This window comes from Grampus griseus (assembly GCF_964374135.1).
Source record: "Grampus griseus genome assembly, chromosome: 5".
In the NCBI taxonomy this organism is placed as follows: domain Eukaryota; kingdom Metazoa; phylum Chordata; class Mammalia; order Artiodactyla; family Delphinidae; genus Grampus; species Grampus griseus.
Window position 1 is genome coordinate 85,001,832 of NC_138998.1, and position 23,042 is coordinate 85,024,873.

Here is a 23,042-nt window from a genome sequence, read left to right on the forward strand (position 1 = left end):
ACAATGATAATGCTATATTTTAAAGTCTTCGGGGACTGGCCTGGAGTCTACTTACTTTAAGGAATTTTTCTACTAGTTATAAACATGTTCATTAACAAACAAGGAAGAAAACAAATACATTTGAAGAAGATGGAAAAAGAACAAAACAAACTTTAGAAAAACAGAACATAATAAATTTTAATAAAGTAAAAATTAGAAGCTGCTCATTAACCTATTTTTTAAAAAACCAGGAGACACCATTCATACACAAAATCAAAAATGAGAAAGAAAACAACTATAGTAAAAGAGGAAATAAGTAAAAGGATTATGAGCATGATTCACGAATTCCTGTGCAAATAAATTTGAAAATCTGGATGGTTAATTTTTTAGCAAAATATTGAATATAAATGATCAAGAGTGAATCAAGAAGAAGAGGAGAGGAGGAAGAAACAAAGACTGTTGTAGGGAAAAAAGTACTCCTCAAAAAAGTGCCAAGCCTAGGCAATTTTATTTGTGAGTTCTTTCAAAGCTTCAGGGAACACATAAAGCTGACGTTTTTAAAATCTTTCCGGGGCATCGCGGCCAATGGGAGCTGGCAGCTTGACGCACACCACATCCGTATGGGATTGTTAGGGACACGGGTTGATAAATCCCAGCAGGATTAAATGCATTACCAGCATTGTCAGCAGGTTTCAGTTATCTTTCTTGGCAGAGACAGGATGGTGCTTGAAGCAAGTAAAATAGCAAGTGAGGACAGAAGTTCTGCAGATCTGTTAGGAAGTTTACTGTGATTCCATTTGAGCAAAATATCACCTTCTCACTAAATTCCTATTTGAATTGAAAATGTACTGCTTTTATAGCTTTATACTTTCATTGTAAATTTGTTTTGGTTTTCATATAAAAACTATAAGAAGTTTATACTTTATGTTCATATGCATCTAAATTACAGTAAAGTGAAAAAAAGGTCAACACTGATCTGTGAGAGGTTTTTTTTGCCTTTAAAGGAGGGATATATATTACTCAGTATTAGAAAGTCTGCTCTCGGCTTTAGAGAAGGAAAACCACTCTCTTTCCTTTGGGTTTGACTTTCTCTGCCCCTTCACCATACTAGAATGGTAAGAGTTCGCAGGAAAAATCAGGACTTAAGTAAAAGGAGAAGTTGCCAAGGAGGACCTGGGCTGTGTCTGGTCAAGGTTGGGCCTGTACAAGAGCAAAAGGTTTCCCTGCAGCCCCACATAGTCTAACCCAGGTCACCAGCAACAGGGCTTCCACATGTGGATTCAGATGCAAAAAGCCTTAGAGTTATAAACAAAGTAACTCTGTGCTGAGTCTCCTCTGCATATAGACCTTGAAAACCTATGGCAGCAGGACACAGTTGGCCAAGCATTTGGGATCTGGGTCTAAGCCATCTTTCCCTCTATAACCAACAGCCACATCCTGCTTCCCCTCAGGATTAGGCACATTGCTGGATAGAAGTTTGACCCTAGGATCAGTGACAGAGCTGGAATCAGGTCACTGTAGGCCATACTTGTGGTCCAACCAAAGGCTAGTCAGCTCATTAGTTGTAGGTCAAAACTGCTTAGAAGAGAATCTAAAAATAGGAAGGGACTTTAGAAATCACTTAGTCCAACTTCTATACCAATGATGGAATCTCTTCTAAAACATACTGCTGATACAATCTCTCCTTAACACTTCAGTGATTGAGAATTTACTACTACTCTCTACTACTCTTCAGGAAGGCCTTCTCCATTATTGGAAAGTATCATTTGTTAGGAGAGTCTTCCTTATAAGGAAAGAATAACCATCACCCTATAACTTGTTCTTTAGAACAGGAAAGAAGTCTACTTCTTTTTCCACATGACTCTCGTTCTCCCCAGATTACACACTTGATCCAAGAGCACCTAAGATGATAGGATATGGTTTCTAGACCTCTCACCTTCCAGTTACTCTCCTATTAAAATAGCAGCGCCCACAAAATACAGTTGTCCCTTGGTATCTGCGGGGGATTTGTTCCAGGACCCACTGCGGACCAAAATCTGAGGATGCTCATGTCCCAGAGCCGGCCCTCCATATCTGCAGTTATGCATCCGAGGATTCAACCAACCGGTGATTGTACAGGACTGTATTTATTGAAAAAAAATATGCACATAAGTGGACCCGTACAGGTCAAACCCGTGTTGAGGGGTCAACTGTAGTCCAGTGCATCCACATCAGAACTTCACATTTCAGTCCCAGCTCCTTCCCTCTCTCTACTTAATTTGTAAATTAAGACGAGTAAACCTTCCTTTGGGCAATAAATGCTTTCCTGAAAAGGAGGGTGAAAAAGCAACTGTAAATGAGAAAATCAATCTCCATGAATTAGTGGGATCTGCTATTTAATATATCCCGTAGGCAATACCTTCACAAGTAATACTGTTGCAATTTTATGTGTTTAATAAGTATGTTTTATATGCTATATTTCCTAAAAGTGAGGTCTTCCTATAGCTGATTTTCTTTACCTTAAAATGAATTGCCATAATAAAGTAATCTTTCTGTTTCACATTACTCTGATGGAACGCCTATGATAAGGTAAAGTTTTGCTATTCTCAGAAGTCAAGATCTACTGAAAAAGAGACAGTTTTAAAAGTTCTTTTGAAATTACGTTTTGAAATTAAAAATACTCTGCATTCCATCTCATATAACAAAGTGGCAACACAAGGTAAGTGTTTAATAGTTATTTTATTTATAAATTTCCACTAACTCTTGCCATTCATATTGTTCTGGATATCACAGATGGATTATGTAATAGTATTATCTTATATTTATCTGTATGAAATTTAGGGGAAAGAAGAGATGTACAGACTGCATGAAAACGACAACTTAAAGCTCACATTTACAGTGTAGTGCTCTATAAACACACAGGTCTATTAGCTGAAGCCAACACTTGTCCCATCACCATCCACCATATGGCCTTGGGCAAGTCATTTCTGTTTTCTCATTTTTAAATTATCTATCACCTGACTTCCTACCTCATAGACTCAACTGGATGCATGCAAAAATACCTCAAAAAATACCATGCAGTTTAAGGGTGCAATATGGTTACTATAAAGTGCTTTATTTATTACTGGCCTTCCTCTTTTTAGAGTAATACTATTCATATTTCAGTAAAAGTCATTTGTTTGCAAAGTGACTCTTTTAAAAGAACTCTTCGGCAATAGTCTTACTGACAACCTGGCATGATTCTGAAGCCAGTGTCTCAACCTTTAGGAACAGAGTATGATATAAAGATATAAAATAGTCATAAGTTCTATTTAATAACTAATAAAAGTGGCTTATTAGTTCTCCAAAATAGAGTAATTCAAGAGTCATGTGGTCAAACTGAGGAGAAAAAACCCACCATAGCTCGTTTAAGTGATGTAAAATACAAGCGATAACTGTGGGGACTGGAAACCCACTTTCACCTAAATGGAAGCTTATTTGTGTAGAAAAACATCAAAAGACAACCACTAAAAATAAGATTTCCCACAAATTCCTAAAAATTAAAATTCTGAGATTTTTCTTGAAAAATTTGCTTCTTTGGCAAAACATTTAGCACAGACTACACTACTCTCAAATCAATGTTGTGGCCAGTTATTAAGGTCCTTCAACCACATTTTTAGAGTCTCATTGCTTTTTAATTACAAAATGACTATCTCCATGGTCTCAAAATTCAAGGGTCAACCTAGGTGATGTTTATAACGATAAAAAAGGGAAGACTATGGCATGCAGAGCAGAACTACACAATTCTGAAAATCTGGCAAACTGATCTCTATTTGTATATTTATAGGGTACAGCTAACATGATTATTACAAGTTTTCTGGAATGGAGGAACAAGGAAAATAATCTGCAAATATATCTTGACCTACTAAGTACCAGGCCATTAATGCAGTCTCCATACTATTATTCTTAGGTCAGTTCCTTAGAACTTTTTAGCCTTTGGGTACTCTAAGCTTTGCTTGGAATTATTTAGGGAGCGGTTAGATATATGCAAAGAGTTTTATGCTTTAGAAATGTTCTTGGTTTATCAAAGTGGAAAGATAAATATCACACATGCTGAACATGTGAAGATAAGGTTTATGAGAGCTGCCAACTATTTGGGTACCAGTTAGAAAGCATCTTCATCTGATTCAATATCACTCTTGGGTTTGGTAAGTCTCTCCAGTTCTTCTCCATCCTAAAAGGAAACATGAAATCAGTAATTAATTAGGACAAAACTAGAAATGTCCCATTTTTAATGATTACTAAGGAGAAACCTTACTAACAAATCATGGATTTTATTTAATTAAACTATAATCTTGTTAAATGAAATTAAATAAATAAGTTCTTGGAAAGTTAACCGCAGGCATACAATGAGATAAAAAATTGGAATGCACTTCAGTACTTTTGAATTTCGAAGTTAACAAGAGCAAAGTAAGGAGCGGCCTCTGCTGGTCTTGGAGGGAAATGACTAAAGGCTGCAGAAATAGGTATAAACTAGGCCTTGTTACCTACATTGATTCTCTTCTACCTAAAAAAGTAGGGCAAGCAATGTTATTAGACTGTTGGAAAAGAATACAGGATTTCTAAATCTATATTCTAACTGATATCAGAGCAGGCTTCTAATTTTTTCATCTTAAGAATCTGTTGTAAATATCATCACTTCAGAGGCATTACTGAGGGAAGCTTTGCCATGAACTGTATCTAATAAGAAATAGGTTAACTTTCCCGAAGAGTAAAATGTTCATTGTGTGAACTATCTCATATTTTGTGTTGTCATGAAAACTGTAAATTTAAACCTAGATAGAGGACTCCATTTCATGTTTTATTTAAATATATATCTCGTAACTTGAGCCTCCAAGAGATCACTATGCATTTGCAGCGATCCTTTTGGGAACCTTGGGAACCACCGTCTTAGCGAGATAAACAAGGTTGCCCTTCTGGCACACTCTGGTTGACGAAAAGCTACAGCGAAAAGAAAGAAGCCAGGCTTTTGACTTATATTTAACAAGACTTACTAATGTCAAAGATCAACTTTTCTTACGAATGAGGCTTGTTTCCCCAACTACAGTGGGGTGGAAAGAGTAATGAATGGGTTTGGTACCAGTTCTTTCACTTACTATCTGTAACCCAGTTAGCCTCTCTGAGTCTGTTTCCTCACTTGTAAAACTAGGAGACTAGACAAGATAACCTGTGATGCATCTTCTGGTTCTGTGACTGTAATATTCTATGATACAACTAATGCATAAGGTCCTTGAGACTGTGATTTATACTTTTTCTCAACCCCTGACAGCATTATCATGAGCCCTTATACATAAGGAGTCCAACAAATGTTTGTTGAACGGTAAGTCACAGAGAGATCCAATACGCCCTGTGCCAAATCAGCACTGATCTATTTCTTTTCTTGTATAACTACACTTTGAATTTGGGAAGAACAGGCAAAAATGCGGCATCGTCACAAACTTACCCCACTGGAGCGCTCCCAAAGACTGCCGCTTAGATCTCGGATCCTTTCTTGCCTAGGTGTGTATTCCAGACCTTGAGGCTTGCTGGCATTATAAATAAATATGGAGAGAAGAACTGACGGGGCTTCTATGAAAAACTCCAGGGAGGGCCTGAAGTCAAAGACCAAGACAGACACCGTTGTGATGACGACAGTGGTGACCTGGGCCATCAAGACATGGAACATGTTATCCAGGAACTTCAGAATAAAGGCCACTGAGAGGCCCTGGAATGCAGTTACAAAAATAAGGGCTACTGAAAATGCATTGTGGCCATAAAAAAACCCACAGTTCTTAACCTGATCACGGTTACTGCTCTGAAGGCCCAGGGTCAGCCCATTAAAAAGAATGCCAAAGAAATAGAGTTTGCTGTTCTGTACAAAGATGCTTTCAGTGAGCTGGTTCCCTTCCTTCAGTATCTTTTCATTATAGATATTGGCCATCGAAGAAATAAAACACTGGACTATAATAAGAACATGGCCCAAGCCAAGACGGATATGACTGAAAACCCTGGCCGTGGTGTTCCACTGAGCTTCAGAAAAAGTCCACTCCTTTGCCGTGCAATTGTCTTTTCCGGAGCACTCACTTCTGAAAAGAAGACAGGAATTGGATGGGCTGAAGAAGGCATCGTGATGAAATCCATGTCCTGCCAGGTTATGCTGTGAGGTCTCAGTCCCAGAAGTGAGGGCCACAATAGACAAAAACAAAATCAGGAGGGAAGCCCACTGTATCCAGTTTAGATGCCTCCTGTTCAGAGATGAAAAAAGAGATTTTAATACTGGTCTTTTTTCCTCCTCCCCTATCAACTGTGTCTACTGAAAACTCAAATCACTTGAGTACTTGGTTGCATGAACCATACTGTTTTTGCCTGCATTCCCCACAATTCAAGTTCAAAGGAAACCCGTCAGGGTGTGTCTGCTTCTTGAACTTATTATTATTATTTTTTTTGGTACGCGGGCCTCTCACTGTTGTGGCCTCTCCCGTTGCGGAGCACAGGCTCCGGACGCGCAGGCTCAGCGGCCATGGCTCACGGGCCCAGCTGCTCTGCGGCATATGGGATCTTCCCGGACTGGGGCACGAACCCGCGTCCCCTGCATTGGCAGGTGGACTCTCAACCACTGCGCCACCAGGGAAGCCCTTGAACTTATTTATTTATTTATTTTTTGCAGTACGCGGGCCTCTCACCGCTGTGGCCTCTCCCGTTGCGGAGCACAGGCTCCGGACGCGCAGGCTCAGCGGCCATGGCTCACGGGCCCAGCCGCTCCGTGGCATGTGGGATCTTCCCGGACCGGGGCATGAACCCGCATCCCCTGCATCGGCAGGCGGACGCTCAACCACAGCGCCACCAGGGAAGCCCCTTGAACTTATTTTTTATCTGCTTTTATAGTAGCTGTCCCTTAAGGCCATTCAGTCATTTCTCCTCATTTTAAGTTTCCTGTTAACCTATAGGTTTAACTAAGCCTCCTTCCTACCTTGGGAACTGATCTTAGTTGTTTGGTACGATCACTTTTTAATCTCACGATAAAATAAGTTATAGCAGGGATTCTCAATCTAGTTTCCATGAACCAGAAAAAATGTGACGAGCTTAGCATATCTGTGAATTCTTGCAGTGTGTGCCAAATCTTCTACATAGGTGAATTCCTGGTCTTCCCCACCCCCACCAGGTGATCCTTCAAAGATCCGTCAAATTTTCAAAGGTATTCATGACCCAGAAATGATTTAAGGAGGAAGCTAGTTCCCAGATTCATGGCCTGATCATAAAATATTATACAGCAAACTGTTTGATAAGGCAAGGAAAAAATATTTTCAGTGTTTCAGTTGATGAAGTCCTAACAATGCTTTATTTATTTCTTTATTTTTCCTAACAACAAACTTTTCAGATATGGAGGATGTGATGATTATTATTCCATTTTGCAAATTCATTCAGTTCAACAGACATTTAATAAGCAGCAACTATGTGCCAGGCATGCTGGGAAGAGAAAAAAGACTTGGTCTCCATCCTCAAAGAATTTACACTTTAATACAGAGTGAGCCATGGAACTAAATAATGACAATATAATGTGTGACATGTGATACACAGAACAATTGGGGTACACTGAGGAACAACACCTGAGTCTGGAAATAGAGTCAGGTAGTGCTTCGAAGAGGAAATGACACTTAGGCTGAAAGATGAGAAATAAATTGAAGTTTCTCATGTGAAAAGGGAGTTGGCAATATACCCAGGAAGAGGCAAGAGTCTATACAAAGGCTACAAGAAGGAACATTGACTAAGGAAAGAGGGGTATGGGACTCAGGTGGGGGCATCCAGGGAGGCTTCTGGGGGGAACACCTTCAAGTTTGAAGATCGATTAGTCAGGTGGAGAAGAGGCACACCAAGAACAGAGAGTAACATAAGCAAAGGCAGACATGTAAAGCAACAGGTGAGAACTGAAGTTGCAAGAATTTTGGAGCCTTTGTTGAGCACCTACTATGGGTCAGGCAGTTTCCGTTCTAGAGGAGGAAATGGTTCTCAGAGTTTAACTGACTTCTCTAAGGTCATGTATTTATGAAAGAGCAAGGAAGGAGTCTGAGCCATGGTTTTGTAAGTTCTCCTTCTGGACCAATGCACCTCTTAAGTATAATTCTGAGTTCCCAGGATGCCTGTACAGGAATATGTGTCTGATTTCACCAATGCTTCCATAGAGCTTCATGCTGTGAAACTGCTAACTGCACAGATAGCACAGGCAGCAGCACACCTGTGCTCCCTATATGTCTTCTTGTGTATACACTTTCATATAACCAGATCTAGCATGCAGTGATGAGACCAACATAGCCTTATAGTCCATGAGGTCAGAAACTGTCAGCTAGTCACATACATTTCTGAAGGTGCAGGTGGTACACATTAAGTAGTAGAAAGCAAATGGAACAGAAACCGAAAAGACAGAGATGAAAAATGGGTGCTCAATTTATAAAAATCATTATATAACCAAGTACTGTAAGTCAAGATAAATGAGGCAATGATATACTCTACAGGTCCTTTAGAAGTTTTCAATTCTGACGGCTATAGATCTTCCACTAATACTGACATGGAGAAAAAAGAATCCAAGGAAATAAAGCCTTAAATAAGCTAACCGGTAACTACTGCAAATAATTACTCATTCAAGATAATGTTCTAGGAAGGTAAAAATTATTAAGGATTAGGGTGAAAACAGATTTTTAGCAAAGAAAATAAAACAATAAATCATCCTATAAAGGCAGCTGAGGATCTGCACTCTTATAAATGATGACTGATTAGGCACGAGAGAGTTTGAAAAAGTTTGCTCCTTACGGCTTAGGTGATTCAACAGTAGAAACTCACTTAACCGACCTCTCCACTGCCCCAGTAAAACATTCAGATTGATGCGCAGAGCTGAATGCCTCTGGCTGGAACGCTGCTGAACCTGAAGGCCTCTGCTCCCAAGTGAACTGTTTGCTCACAAAGAGTCTCTGTTCCAAAACGTGTTTTTGCCAGGTGACCTCATTATTGTAATTATATATTTTAATGATTACAGAAATCATAAATTATGAGTGAATGAAAAGGATTGCTGTTTTCATGAAAACTAAGTTGAATGCTTTGGGAGGACAAAAGGCAAATCTCAAGACAAAAAACCTGCCTTTGAATTAGGTACAGGTAAGTTAGTTTAAGCTTAGGGAATGAATAATAAAAATCCAGAAGAATCTACTTTAAAAATATACTTAAGGCTTGCTCCACTATAATGAAATTGAAACCAGAAACCACAGACGATGTGTAATGAATGTAGGTTCAAGCAAGAAAGAAGCCAAAGAACTCCAATCAGCAAACCCCACACGTATGCAAAGGAAAAGGTTGCACTTTGAACCATGGTTCCACTTTGAACCATCAAAAGAATGATGAATCGACACTTACATACCTTAAGTTAAATTGTCTAAAGTGTATATATATATTTTAAATGACATCCCTACTTTGAGTTTTCCTAGTAACTCAACAATTAGGTCCAAATTGTGTCAGATATGAGCATTTCTACCATATCTGGTGGTAAACCAAAGCAGAGCAAGAAAATATTTAAGTGGAAAGACATAACTTTTTACAAGAAACCATGCATCATAACTTTCTAAATAGCACAAAGAGTGACCAAGGGCAGATTTATCAAGGGAAATTATAAATATTTATCAAGTGAATGAATGGTTTTGGAGAAATGCTTGTTATTACTGAGTGGCACTTTTATTTTTTCTGCTGGTTCAGAAAGTAAAGTTCACCGTAACTTCTAAGACATCCAACATATGTTTCAAAATGTGTTTTTTAATAATTTTTTCCCTTCCCTTTGAAGAAATCACAGAAACTTATATACATTCTTTAGGTAAAAATAAGTGCTGGTCTTGGTTTCGCTCTCTAATCTCCCAAATCTCGATGTTCAGGCTGACATTATTATTCCCTAAAGCCTAGCAAACAAGATTATACAACTTTGCCAAGCCTTAAGAGCAAACCAATAGGGCTTTGAGGCATGCCTGCCACATTTCCACTTTGAACCAGTAACTATACTTCAAGGAGGAAATCTATGCATTCACATGGGGTTTAGAATAAGACATTTGAATGATGATACTTTTCACTTTTTCTCACTTTCAAATTCTTACAAGTAAGTTTTACATTCGTCACTGGACTTATTTTTTTCTACCTGTATAGCCTTATATCCTTTACCTGTATGGGAAAGGTTATTTGATAGCTCTGCTAGAGGCAAGTATAAGACAAGAGTTTGATATTCTAAATGAGTTATTTATGGCAAACAAATTAAGAACTTGTGATAGAACTCAAGCTATTCTTAGGTCAAAATTTTATTGCCACGGGCAAAAGACCATCAAATGACTCATGAAGAGTAGATTAAATAGGGAAAAACTAACAAACAACATACACTATCACCAACAAAAAGATCAAAATAGAACAAAGTTGATTTTAAAATATAATAATAGGTAATACTTAAAAGGCATTCCCATAAAAGACATTATTAATTACCACATTTTAGCTTCACTATTTAGAGTAGCTTCAAGTGCTGATTTGTGAATTAGTCAAACTAAGACCCATTCTGGGAACTAAGTGCTTGTGGAAATAATAAAAATGGAGTGCTTTTATTGTTTCTTTAATCTAAAGAACTTCTAAGGATTCAAAACAGAGTGGTATTAACAACAAAGCAAACACATGCCTAAGAATCCATATTACTGCTTTGAATATTAAGAGGTAAAATATGTTAAAAAAAAAAAAGTTTGAACTGTAGTTCATAACGTTGTTTGCCCCTCTGCCCCCAGCCTATCCACCTACACTCCCTCTTCTACAGCCAAAGGGAGCTGCCTGAGGGCTGCAAAATGCTTAGTGGCTCTGGGTTCCAGGCACAGACTCAGCCTAACTGCACCTATCTCATGGGGTCATTGTGGGGTTAAATCGAAATAGGGTAGAAAGGCCCTGAGGAGACCTTAGTGTTTTCTAGTCACTGGTGGAGAGCATCCCCGCGCAGCTGCCCACATGGCAGTCGGGCCACCCTGGGCAGGGCTTTTCCAAGTGCCCCTCACCTTGGCCCACAGCCCTGCTCATGCTCTGGGGTCATTAAAAAAAACAAACAACTCTGGGCATAGCTAGAGCCACTAGCCAATTTCAAGTCAGGAAATACCTTTAAACTTCTCTTTGGTAAATTCAGTTATTAATTTAATTTTGACATAATACTTATGTATTATATAATAACTTAAGTATAATACCATGTGTACTCATAAACTGTCACTTCACAGGGAAAAAAAATTTTTTTACTTGAAAAAAAAGTGAAAAAAAAAGCCCCAAACAAAACAAAAAAAATACATGTTTTTGAGACCATCACTCCCCTATTAATAGTGAGTATTTTATTGTGTGTCAGAGCCAACAATTATTCCTTTATGGAAGTGCATCCCTAATTTTATCACAGGAATCAATATAAAAATATGATTGCTTACATATGTTTTCTCAGAAGCCAACTTTTATCCTACAAAGTGACTTTCGTGCTGATTTTAAAGACTTTAAAACGTTTTTTTGGATTAGCATTCTTTAACTTGCTAGTTGAATTGAATTATTCTCACAATTCATAAATAAAATGAAGAAAGTGATAGCAAAAGCAAATTTCAGTGACTCTAACATTTAAATTGGATGAAATGCTATGTTCATTTTTTTCCCATCTCTTACATTAACTATTAAATTGAATGTTTCCTCAGGGTAAAAGAAAACCTTTCAAGAATTTCATATAATTTATGTACTGGATGCATCATGGGATTCAACAAATAACTACTGAGTGCCTATGGACCAAGCCCTTCGTCCTTCTGTACACATCAATTATGAAAACACACTATGACACAGCACATTGAGAAACAAATTAAAAAGAGAATGTGAATGTAAAATTAAAATAAAAACAATCACAACAAATATAACAGAGAGTTAATTTTATTTTCATCATCATCATCATTAAATAACAAATTAAACTGGAGTTAAGTACCCAGATCCTGTATCACCTTAGGACATTCTGGCCTTTGCTTTGCAGCAGAGCCTATCTAAACTAAAAATGTTTATTTTATTCAAACGTTCTCCTGGAGATGAATTAGTGATAGCACTTGGAAATTTTAATAAGTTCACTCTTATTAATTGGAATTTTAACTAGATTCCTCATGCAAATCCTCTGCCAGTTAGAGCTTAAATCACGTAGTCACCTCAAGGAGTTTAATAAGGAATTTGCCACTTTTTATCACCTCCAAACTCCAAATAACAAATATATTAATCTTAGGAACTTCTTGGTTCCCTATTAGTGTACAGAGAATCTGCAAAAAAAAAAAAGCTATTGAATTCTTTGTTGAAAATCTGGCACTAAAAATTAAAATAATTAAAACCCAATCATCTCTTGTCTTTTGAGATGCTAAGAAAATACATTTCAAACATTGAATCGCAGAGGATTTAGACAGGCTAACACTGCAGCTGCTTTCCAGATGGGTTAAACAACTTGCCCAACACACAAAGCAAATTAGGAATAAAATCCCGGCCTTGGGATTCAGAGGGTATATCATCTGAAACAAGGCGGTACCATTTTAAAGTATGATATATGCTTTCACAACAAGTTACTTACTTCAGCACTATCCTGAATAGAAGAGCTGTTGTTATAATGCTAAAATTTGAGAAGATAACAGCCATGGCCTAGAAAGAAAGAGAAGATAGAGTTACAATCCAAGCAAAGCACTGACCTCAGAAATCTCCCAGCTTGGTGCAAGTTCACCTGACAAAAAAAGCTTTTTGGTCAAAATCCAGAGGGGTTATTAGGGCAGCTACTTCACTAGAGGATTAAATTCTATTTTTATTGCTTGTTAAACTTACGTAGATATGATCAAATTATTGTACAGGCTTTGAAAATGTGCTGAAATTCAGCAAATGCCTGTGTAATAATCTTTATGTGCAGATCTGGAAATACGTATAAACTCTATAAGTTTAGGTCCAGAAATAATGGTTACAATGATTATAAAGCATACTTTTTCAAGCTCTCAGAGACTTTTAACACTGATTCTGTGGGTAGAGAGAAAGCAAGTACTGTTAGGCCCATTTATACATTAAGAAGATGGAGGTATAGGTTTTTAAGCGTTTTTAATGCTCTAGGAATTAAATCAATTTATACCTGGTTGAACTGTAGTGATTCAATACCAGTGATTCACTACCAAACTTATATTTGACAGTCCTTTGGATTTATTCACATTGTTCTAAACACTTAGAAAGGTGTTAGCCAGATTTTATTAACGTTTGTTTTTGTGAATTTAGTCAAATTTCACATATGAAAATATTAATCTGAACATATATACATTTTGGCCCAGAAAATATGAAATTTATCACTGCCCCCATAATTGGATCTGACAATATTAATAATTTCTAAAAACAAATCCTACTGCCTTCCTCCTTGCTGTCACTTTAAATTGACCAAGCCTAAAGAGTATCCACAATCTTATGCAACCAGCAAACATGACTAATATGCAGCTGAGTTAAAGAAATAAGAGTAAAATCCAATAACAACTAGCAAAAATTCCAAGAATACAATATTGCTCTTTTCCTACTGACTTTTATGGGAACCATTATTTTAAGGTTTTCTTTGCAGATGAATGCTTGTGAACCCCTGGTTAGGAGACAAGTAAGAGGAGATAAGAAAAGTACGTGGCTGGTTAAGAGTGGGGAAGTGGCGGCTCTGATCAATCAGTTATAGCGCTGCTGCTGGCCTGGGGAATTGTGTCCACTTTGTCCAGGCAATAGTATAGAACAAATAAAATATCACAGCTCTTTGCCCCCAAACTTCCATGCATCTCTATTTAATTCTTTCCAACGAGGTGTGGGCATAGCACTACACAGAATATGTATGCCAAGTAACTTATTTTGTAATATCTGTGGTTGTACACAATCAGGAAGGAAGAGCAAAGCAAGAAGCTGTAAGAACAGGAAGTTACACTCCTGCTTTGGTACTAGGGGTTTAGCAAAGGGATATAAATTTAGAGGTAGTCTGTTGGATGCAAATAAAACACAACAAATATACACTTCTTGAATGTGAATAATTATGTTGTTGGGAGGAATTCTCAGATCTGAAAAACAAAGTGAAAGAATTTAGGAGAGGACACATTTTAAATGGAATGAACTTTTACTAATAAAATGGATCACAGAGCTGAAAGCAACTTCATGTGATCCCCTGGCCTAGGTCCTTACCTTTGGGCCGGTATGGTAACACTATTCTATTTTACAGAGCAGTTTGGCCTTGCCTGGTTCTAATCTTTTAAATTGTGCAAAAGAATCAAACTCCTGTTTTCTACCTCAGTGCCCTCTTGACCCCTCCTTTTCACCCCACTTTCATACTGATTTGGATATACTTAAGAGGCTTCAAATAGAGGACTAGTGTCAACAGAAATTCTATTTATGATCAAAATGCCTGAACTTGCTCTTTAAAGAAAATTAAAACACATTTTCTTAAATGTGGCAATAGAAACCTTCGTTTTATAAAATGAAAATATAGAGGGGAAAATATACACGTGATCCAAACTGAGTAATAGGTAAAAGCAGAAGAGACCAAACTTTAATTCTGATTACTAACAGCTCTCTAAATTGGCGTAGGGGATGCCAGGGGAGATGAGAAGTATACCTAGTATTATCAGTTATGGATAGCAGTTAGATTGGGAGGATATAATCTCTACCCTTAAAGAACTTGGTTAAATGACAGGACTAACAGAAAACGAAAATCATACCAAAGAATACATATACACCACATTAAAACAAGTGTAAGAAAGAGCGGTACACTGAGTGTATAATTTTCTGAGTTACTCATGGGAGTCTGCTTGGAGGTCCTGGATGTTGAGATTAATACTAGAGGTGGGTGACCACAGGATGGCTCAGAAAATAGGCAGACTGGTTAAGGTTACACAGAGAGAGATGGCTCTAGATTCAGTGGTCAGGAAGCAGCTCCCACACATCAGTCAGCACAGTTTAATAGTTATCTTTCACAGCGGAAGAGTCTTGCAAGTGGATTGGTAAGTCAGTGCTTAGATAATTCTGCTCAAACCTCAGGAAGGCCAGTGAGGCAATGAGAAACTAACAGTGCCAAGGAAAACGATTAAAAAAAAAAAAGAGAAAGGTTAGTTCCAGGATTCATTTCTCTGTCTTTTCAATGCTATCTTCTTAGTCATTATTTACTTACAGGCTGAAGATAGGAAAGGACATAGAAGACAATCAAATTATCCAGGAAATAAAGAAAGGCAGGAATGGACCACTTCATGAAATTAGAGAATTCCTTCCAGGAACCACATCTCAAGTTTCTATTTTGATGATCTTCTAAAGAAAGAAATACAGCAATAAATATATGAGCTTGATGAGAATGCACATATTTTTAGAGAAAGTAAATTGTATTTAATTTCTGATATAATTCTTTAAAAGAGACTTAATGAACATGCTTTCATAAGTGACTATTAGCCTTGAGAAATCAAGGACTACACAGGATTCCATTATGGTCTTTCTTCACCCCACCACCGTGCTCATCTCTGACAACAGCAACACTTTAGGAATACTGATTTTCTTAGTTCCTGCTAACTTGAGACAGACGTATTACTGAAGAAGGCAACTCAGGACACACTTATGTTTTCTCTTACTACTCTGAGCATAAAGCCAAGAGAGATCAACAAGTTAAAATAAGTGGAACAAAAAATGTAGCGTTCATGCTGGGATTTTTTTTCCTGGGGCCGGGACGGTGGTGCTGTGGTGGGTGAGGGAATCAGGAAAGGGAGATAACTAAGTGAAAGTGTATATATAGGGGAGTAGAGAAAATTAACCTTTGCTCATCCTAGTATGAGTTATTCTCCTATCTCTAGGTTTACAAAAACTTAAGAAGGTACTATAACGGAGAATGTAAAATAAAATGAAAAGATAGAAAACAATTTAAGTCTAACCCCTGTAAATACTTCATAAATTTCATGAGATTAAGAAATGTATTCCACTAACTAGAAACTCTGCAAAGACTGAAACCTCTGAGAATGAAAAGACAACTTCTTGGGCAAGCCCTTTAATAGTGTAAATTCTATGTCAACCTCATGTGGGAAGGTGGATCAAAGTAGTAGAGAGAGCTAAGGTTCAATAACTGGAGAATTAATAGCCACAAAAGGGTACATACTTTTGATCTGAGGAAGGATTAGTACCCTTATTTGATACTATTTGCACCCTTATTTGATACTTATTTGATAGCTGATGAAACTGGAGCTCAGAAAAGTAAAATAATCTGCCCTAGAATACAGTCTCTCTGACTCCAAAGCACTATGCTGTCCCCCTAAAGGCAATGGGGATTGTTTTGCAGTATGCTACATATCACGTCAGACAGTAGTGATTTAGATAATCCTGAATTTGAACAAAAACTAACTCGCTGTGTGACCCACCACAGGAACAAGTCAAGAGGCAGCACAGTGGACGGGACGCTAGGACATGTGGGTTGGAGTCCAGGCTTTGCCCCCTCCTACCCAGCACCACATTAACACTTACTACTTACTCTCTGAGTCTGCTCCTCACCTGCAAAACATGAGTAATCATATTTCTATTTGTATCTTAGTATCCTCATATATAAAATTAATGGGCTAGACTAACTGATACGAAATGTTCCTTTCAGTTCTAAAATTTTTTGATCCTGTGATTTTTAACCAGTATATAATACCATTTCAAGACTCACCTTTCTTTAGAACCCAGAATGACACAAGCACACAGAAAACCAGCTTCACCAGTTCTGAGCACACATTCACAGTAGTTGGAAGATAATCATATTTGTTCTCTGAAATGTAACAGAAATGTTTTTTAATTATAAATTTTGCTCCATATAATGCTTACATACAGTAAATAATTTAGAGCTGTTTCTAAACTTAAAAGTTGGACTTTAAGACTGGTTATATTGGGCTTCCCTGGTGGCACAGTGGTTGAGAGTCCGCCTGCCAATACAGGCGACACGGGTTCGTGCCCCGGTCCGGGAAGATCCCACATGCTGCGGAGCAGCTGGGCCAGTGAGCCATGGCCGCTGAGCCTGTGCGTCCGGAGCCTGTGCTCCGCAATGGGAGAGGCCACAACAGTGAGAGGCCCGCGTACCGCAAAAGACTGGTTATATTAAACTTCATCCAGTTGGTTTTGGCTCTTTTGGATTTTTGAATCAATTCACCTAACGTGAATTCACCTTACCTCATTGAGCGTTTTATTATCCTTGAAATTGAGAGATATGCCTCTCATGTTTTCCTTCGAGTTCCTGAAAAATGTGTTGAGGAGGCTCGGGCTACAGGCGAAGAAAGCTTTGTGGCATTAGAGATCACCTTCTAAGTTGACCATTAACTAACAATCAGGGCCTGACTAATCAAACAGCTATCAATCTAGGTGGCTGAATTATTACCCAGCTCATGATTCCTCTTGTGTGACTCGTCTGCCTTGCTTAAATACACTCGGTCTGTGATATTCCCTGAACTCAGAGTTTTCCTATCTGTTTCATATCATGGTACACATGGAAAACAATATTTGTTAGGCACTCTGGGACAAACAGTATGTTGTGGTAACAGAAGGAAGCGGCTTGAGGCAAGAGGCAACTGGCCCAGGGCTCTTCGGTGGACAAACACACTGACACATCCAAACCCACTGACCAATCAGGAAGCTATATCCCAACCTACAAGTCAATCTAATTAGGAAATGAGGTTTGGTTAGTATATCTTGACTTAGCTGTTATTTCTCTCCTTTTTCTAAAATGCTTACAAACAACTTGCTCTATGATTTTGCCAAGGACAAACATAAATTTTATTAGTTACTATTTTGAGGAATGCATTTTCTCAAAAATATTTGCTTGTTTCCCTTGGTTGTCATATGAAAAAACTGGCCAAGTACAAAGGAAAAAAGCCAAGTACAAAGGAAAAAAGCCAACTCGACATTCTTGCTCCCCAGAACACTCTTTCTTCCTCTTTTCTGTGGTTTTCCCTGACCTTCACAACCTATGCATAATCAATCCTTTATTCATCTCTGATCCTGTAGCACTAGTGTAAACAGATAGGGTAGGGGGTCCCCGGAGAAAGAGAACCAGGCGTGGCTTTCTGGACATAAGAGAAGCCATTTTTGGCCGAAGCCATCTTGTGACTTAAGCCTGGCCATAATGCTTGTTCTTGAACAAGTCTCAGTAATTAAGGATCTTAAGGGAACAAAAGAATGCAGGAACAAACTGTTATCTAGCAAGAGAAGTGACAATAGCAAAGATAATGTATCAGTTGTAAAGACTCCCAGTTCAGTTTCAATGGTAAAGATGAGCCTGCATTGCTCAACCACCAGATCAACTAGAACTGGATGATGATGTTGACCTTTTCTGACCCTCCTGACTTCAATCAACTAAAGCTGGATTCTGTCAACCGCCCAAGCCCCTTCATAAAATGCATGTACCCTTTAGCTTAAAATTTCCCCAATTTTGCTGTTTGGGAAGACACTGCTTTGGGAACAATCCCTGGTGTCCTCCTTACTTGCTACAAGTAATAATAAACCCTTCCTTCTCCTGATCTTTGGCTTGGTTGTGTCTTTTGGCTCAACACCTACCAAGAGGTGAACCCTGCTTTCGGGTAACACTACCTATAAACCTCTATAACAGTACTTGTAACATTGTATTATAGTTATTTTTTATGTTGTATGTCTTACCCTTAAAATGTAAGCTTTGGGGCTTCCCTGGTGGCGCAGTGGTTTAGAATCCGCCTGCCAATGCAGGTGACACGGGTTCGAGCTCTGGTCCGGGAAGATCCCGCATGCCGCGGAGCAACTAAGCCCATGCGCCACAACTACTGAGCCCACGCACCTAGAGCCCGTGCTCCGCAACAAGAGAAGCCACCACAATGAGAAACCCGTGCACCGCAACGAAGAGCAGCCCCCGCTCGCTGCAACTAGAGAAAGCCCGCGCGCAGCAACGAAGACCCAACACAGCCAAAAATAAAAACAAACAAACAAATTAAATAAATAAATTTTAAAAAGTAAGCTTCTTACAAGACAGGGATCATGTCTTGTAAGACATCCTAAACCTGGCAGTTAAGTGTTCTGCACTTAGTAGGCACTTAACTGGCTGTTAAACTTTCTCCATTATTCAAAGCTCAGTTAAAAACATCTCTTCCTCCCTCTTCTGAGCTCAAAGTTATACTGAAATCACATTTCCATTATCCTCCAACAATACTTTGCTTTACTTTCTAGCACGATACACATGAGCAAACATGCACGCACACAAATGGGGGGGGCTTCATATCACAACTTTCAAACTCTTGTCACTGCTCTTTAACTCATTCTTGCTTTTCATCATTTTTGTTTTTCTCCTTGCATTTCTCTCATGGTTGATCCCGTATCGTATCACAGCATCATGTGTGACCTCTCTCCACTCTTCTGCCCACACTTCAACCTTATCTACGCCACATTCATCCTTATTGGTTTCCCTTCACTCCCAGAGAGAGGAGCCATGGCCCCACTGTTTACCCATTCTCCCCATTAAAACCTTCCATTCTCTTCAGGGGCTTTGCTCCAATAATTATTTCCTCGGGCTTCAGTATATCTCCTTTATCTTTCAATTAACTGGCTTCCTCTCCTCTCCTACAAATATGTTCAAAACTCCCAACCAAAAAAAATAAAATATAAGATCCTCCCTCTCCAGCTACCATACCTCCTCCTAATCTCCATAAAAGTGTCAATATTCATTATCTCCACTGTACCCACTTTCCACTCAGATCTTGCCCCCAAGCAGTTTGGTTTCTAATCCCACCACAGTACTCCAACTACCTAGTTCCTGAGATTACCAAACATCTTCTAATTACTAATTCCCAAGAGTGGGTTTTAATCCTTATCTTATCCTGATGTTGCAATTTCCTCCCAAACTCCCTTCTATAAGTCACGTGCATTTAGCTCTCTCACCTCTCTAATTCCTTCTTAATGTCCTCTGAGTGTCAGCACTCCTGTTAAACGCTGGCATTCCTTGGCTCTTTGTTATTTTCTCATTCTGTGTAGTTACCCTGAATGAGCCCTCCGCTCCTCGGAGGGCTCATTTATATTTAATATAAACGTTTCCAAATCTGTATTCTGGAACATCTAATGCTCACTAAACATGTCCATATGAATGACTATCTCCTATTTATTCACTTAACTGGCATTTCCTTGACATGTGTGAAGTGCTAAACACTGCAGGATACAGCAGTAAACAAGGACACAGCTCCTGGCCTCATGGAAGGTACAAGAGCTAAAACTGTTAATTTCTCTGAGCTCTGTCCAACTGCTCTTCCTTCCTTAGTCTCCATCTCAGTTGAGAACATCATTGATCTACTCAGCATCCAAACCAGAAACCTCTGAACTATCCAATACTTCATCTCCTTTAATCTCCACATTCCACACATTCTCCAGGTCTTATCTTTTCTATGTTTAGAATATTTCTTGAATCTATCCTCTCTTCTCAATTCCTACTTCAAAAGCCTTGGTTAGTTTTCATCATCTGTGGCTTGAATTTGTAATAACCCCCTAACTGGCTACTTCTCTTCCCCTTTAATCCATTCTCCATCCAGCTACCATAACAGTCTTTCTCATCTTAACCTGCCGTTTATATTCCTCCAAGTATTCCTTGTCCCCCAGACTCTAGGGCCTAGAGAATAAAGTCCCAGATGCTTAGCATGACATATAAAGTCCTCAGCGCTCTGATCATTACTGCCCTCTCTGGCTAAGCACTCCTTCCCCCCTCGTCCAAGTCCTTAAAACTTTTTGCTCAGTAATTCTGAACTACACATTCTCACAATCCATCCTGCTTTTTTAATACATCTGTTCGTTTTTACAGGCTGTTGCTTCTGTTTTGAATACCTCTGCCCACCTTGTCTTCTTGTGGATCAACTGTCACCTTATCAGGGAAGTGTTCCCTGACTGCTTCACAGTCCACATCATGCTCTCCCAGACAGAATATATCACTTTCTATGTAAAACTACTGCTGTATCTTTGGTATAGAACTGCACTTATTATACTGTATTTTCATGATGCATTTACATGTATTTCTCTTCTAATAAACTGTGAATTCTTGAGAGTAAAGTCTATATCTTGTGCACTTTGAACTCTGCTAGTAATATCTAGCCCAGCCCCTGGCAGAGAAATGTTAACTGAAAAAGAGACTTATGTACACATCTGACTCCCCAGGCAGACCATTAACGATCATGATGTCATGATTTTACGTGTACTCAATAACTAGTGAGAGGTTCTCAACACAGTTTTGTGGAATTAAACTGTTTAAATACAAATTCTTACATTAAGAATAATAAAAGATTTCCTGAGTATGTATTTATCAAAGCTAATAACCTGTACTGCTCCACTGATTATGTAGTTAAAATAGTACCTCACAAACCCCAAGTGACCAAATGTATCTCCTATTTCAAAATAAGTTACAATATATATTGCTATAGGCCCAGAAACACCTGTTGATTAAACCAAGAGTCAGATGTTATGATCTGTTCTGCAAAGGTTTTGATCCTGTACTTAACTGACCCAAATTTCACTCAGCATCAAAAATTTTTCTTGGTAAGGAATGACAGTTTAAAGAACCAAATTTAAACATGGTTTATCACTGACATGAAGCAGAATACTTTAAAGGGTATTATCCCCATTTTATATACAAGGGAAACTAAAGACAAGAAAGATAAAGTGTGATTAGATGGCAGTGCTCCATACATATTCCAAATCTTAACTTACCTTCATTGGCTGAATATTTTACAAGTAGGATTCGACTGGAGCTTAAAGCAATGAATATGGCCCCCAGCAGGAATGTATACATTGCTGAAGAGGAGCTTAACACGGGATGACCACAATAATTGCTTTCCATTCCACTGTTTTTTAATTGCCTTAAAGAGAAGAACAAGTTCATGAGCAACCCTGCTGGCAGATTAAGCATAATGCAAATACCACTGATTTGTGAAGAACAGAAAAGGAATTTTTTAGATGTCTGGTTATGCCTATACCCAAAGCAAAAAAGTTGGGGAGTACAAGGGAAACTATGGGGAAAGGAAAGAGTCAAAATTTGACAGGAGGGGGAACTCTAGAGATTGAAAAGGCAAGAGCCAGCTTAGAAGTGCTGCCAAAGGTAGGACATTTTAGGACTGCAGGATTCTGCAGAAAAGCAATTCTTTAACTTTCATTCTTATGAGCAACTTTGCTCTAGAAGATAATTTCATACTTGTATTTTTCTCCTCAGTAGCAGTTTTTCCATAGGAGGAAGAAAAAGAGCTTGATGGGAAAGATTTCGTTACAATAATGACCGAAATAGAAATATCTGAAACACTGTGTTAATTTATACTGAACTACTGTTGTAAGTAGAAGACGACTTAGAAATCAATGGCTCTAAGGCCCTCTTTTGATATGTTAAGGCCATTAAACTCCAGGTCGGGTAACTACCCAAAGCAACCCAGAGTAAGGATAGTGCACAGTGCCCGGGGGATTGGTGAGAGATGGGCTGGAAATACCAATGCCCACAGCCCAAGGTGGGCGTAAACCTACCAAGGCCAAAGAGACACCTCCCCTTCTCGGGAAGAGCAGCTTTCCCTCCACGATCTAGGAACGCCTTCTTGTCACACATGCGCAGGAGGCATCTCGTCTGGGGCGCCCTCCCCTCAAACGCACGCGCACTTCCTTGTCCCGTGGGGCGCGGTTACCTCGGTCCCTTGGAAGAGCTTCTAGTGGAAGAGCGTACATCCTAAAGCTAAGACAGTAACTGTCTAGGTCCGCAGCAGCAGCAGCGGTAGCTTTTAGGGTCCATACGCAGAGAATCTATGGGAGGAAAAGAAAGGCGAATAAGCCTTTGGACCCGACCCTCCTATTCCGGAACAAAAAGCACAATAACTACCCGACTGAGCAAAAGCGGACCTGGCGCCCATTGCGCAGGCGCGCTCAGTGTTACGCTTCCGGAGGGAGGGGAGAAGCGACCCGATCCCGCCCCAGCGCGGCCTTTGTCGCGTCACGTGCCCGGAGGCTCCTGTGTCACGTGAGGCCCAGGTGGCGGCGGAGCTACGGCG

The 23,042-nt window shown here is 39.1% G+C and overlaps 1 protein-coding gene across 3 annotated transcripts; it reads right to left on the reverse strand.

The window, feature by feature from the left end:
- Positions 1–2,686: 2,686 nt before the first annotated feature.
- SLC35A5 (solute carrier family 35 member A5) lies at positions 2,687–22,863 on the reverse strand (the record flags this gene model as incomplete). 3 transcript variants are annotated; one of them, XM_082655028.1, is made up of 7 exons in its annotated part: positions 2,687–4,171; positions 5,441–6,221; positions 12,596–12,663; positions 15,185–15,318; positions 16,697–16,795; positions 21,727–21,875; positions 22,683–22,863. In XM_082655028.1, the coding sequence occupies 6 exons, from the start codon at positions 21,854–21,856 to the stop codon at positions 4,103–4,105; spliced, it is 1,281 nt and encodes a 426-aa protein (XP_082511154.1). In that variant the 3' UTR covers positions 2,687–4,102. The 3 variants fall into 3 exon arrangements, with proteins under 3 accessions (XP_082511154.1, XP_082511153.1, XP_082511152.1); XM_082655027.1 differs by having other exon boundaries at positions 22,528–22,863; XM_082655026.1 differs by lacking the exon at positions 22,683–22,863 and having other exon boundaries at positions 21,727–21,898.
- Positions 22,864–23,042: the final 179 nt, after the last annotated feature.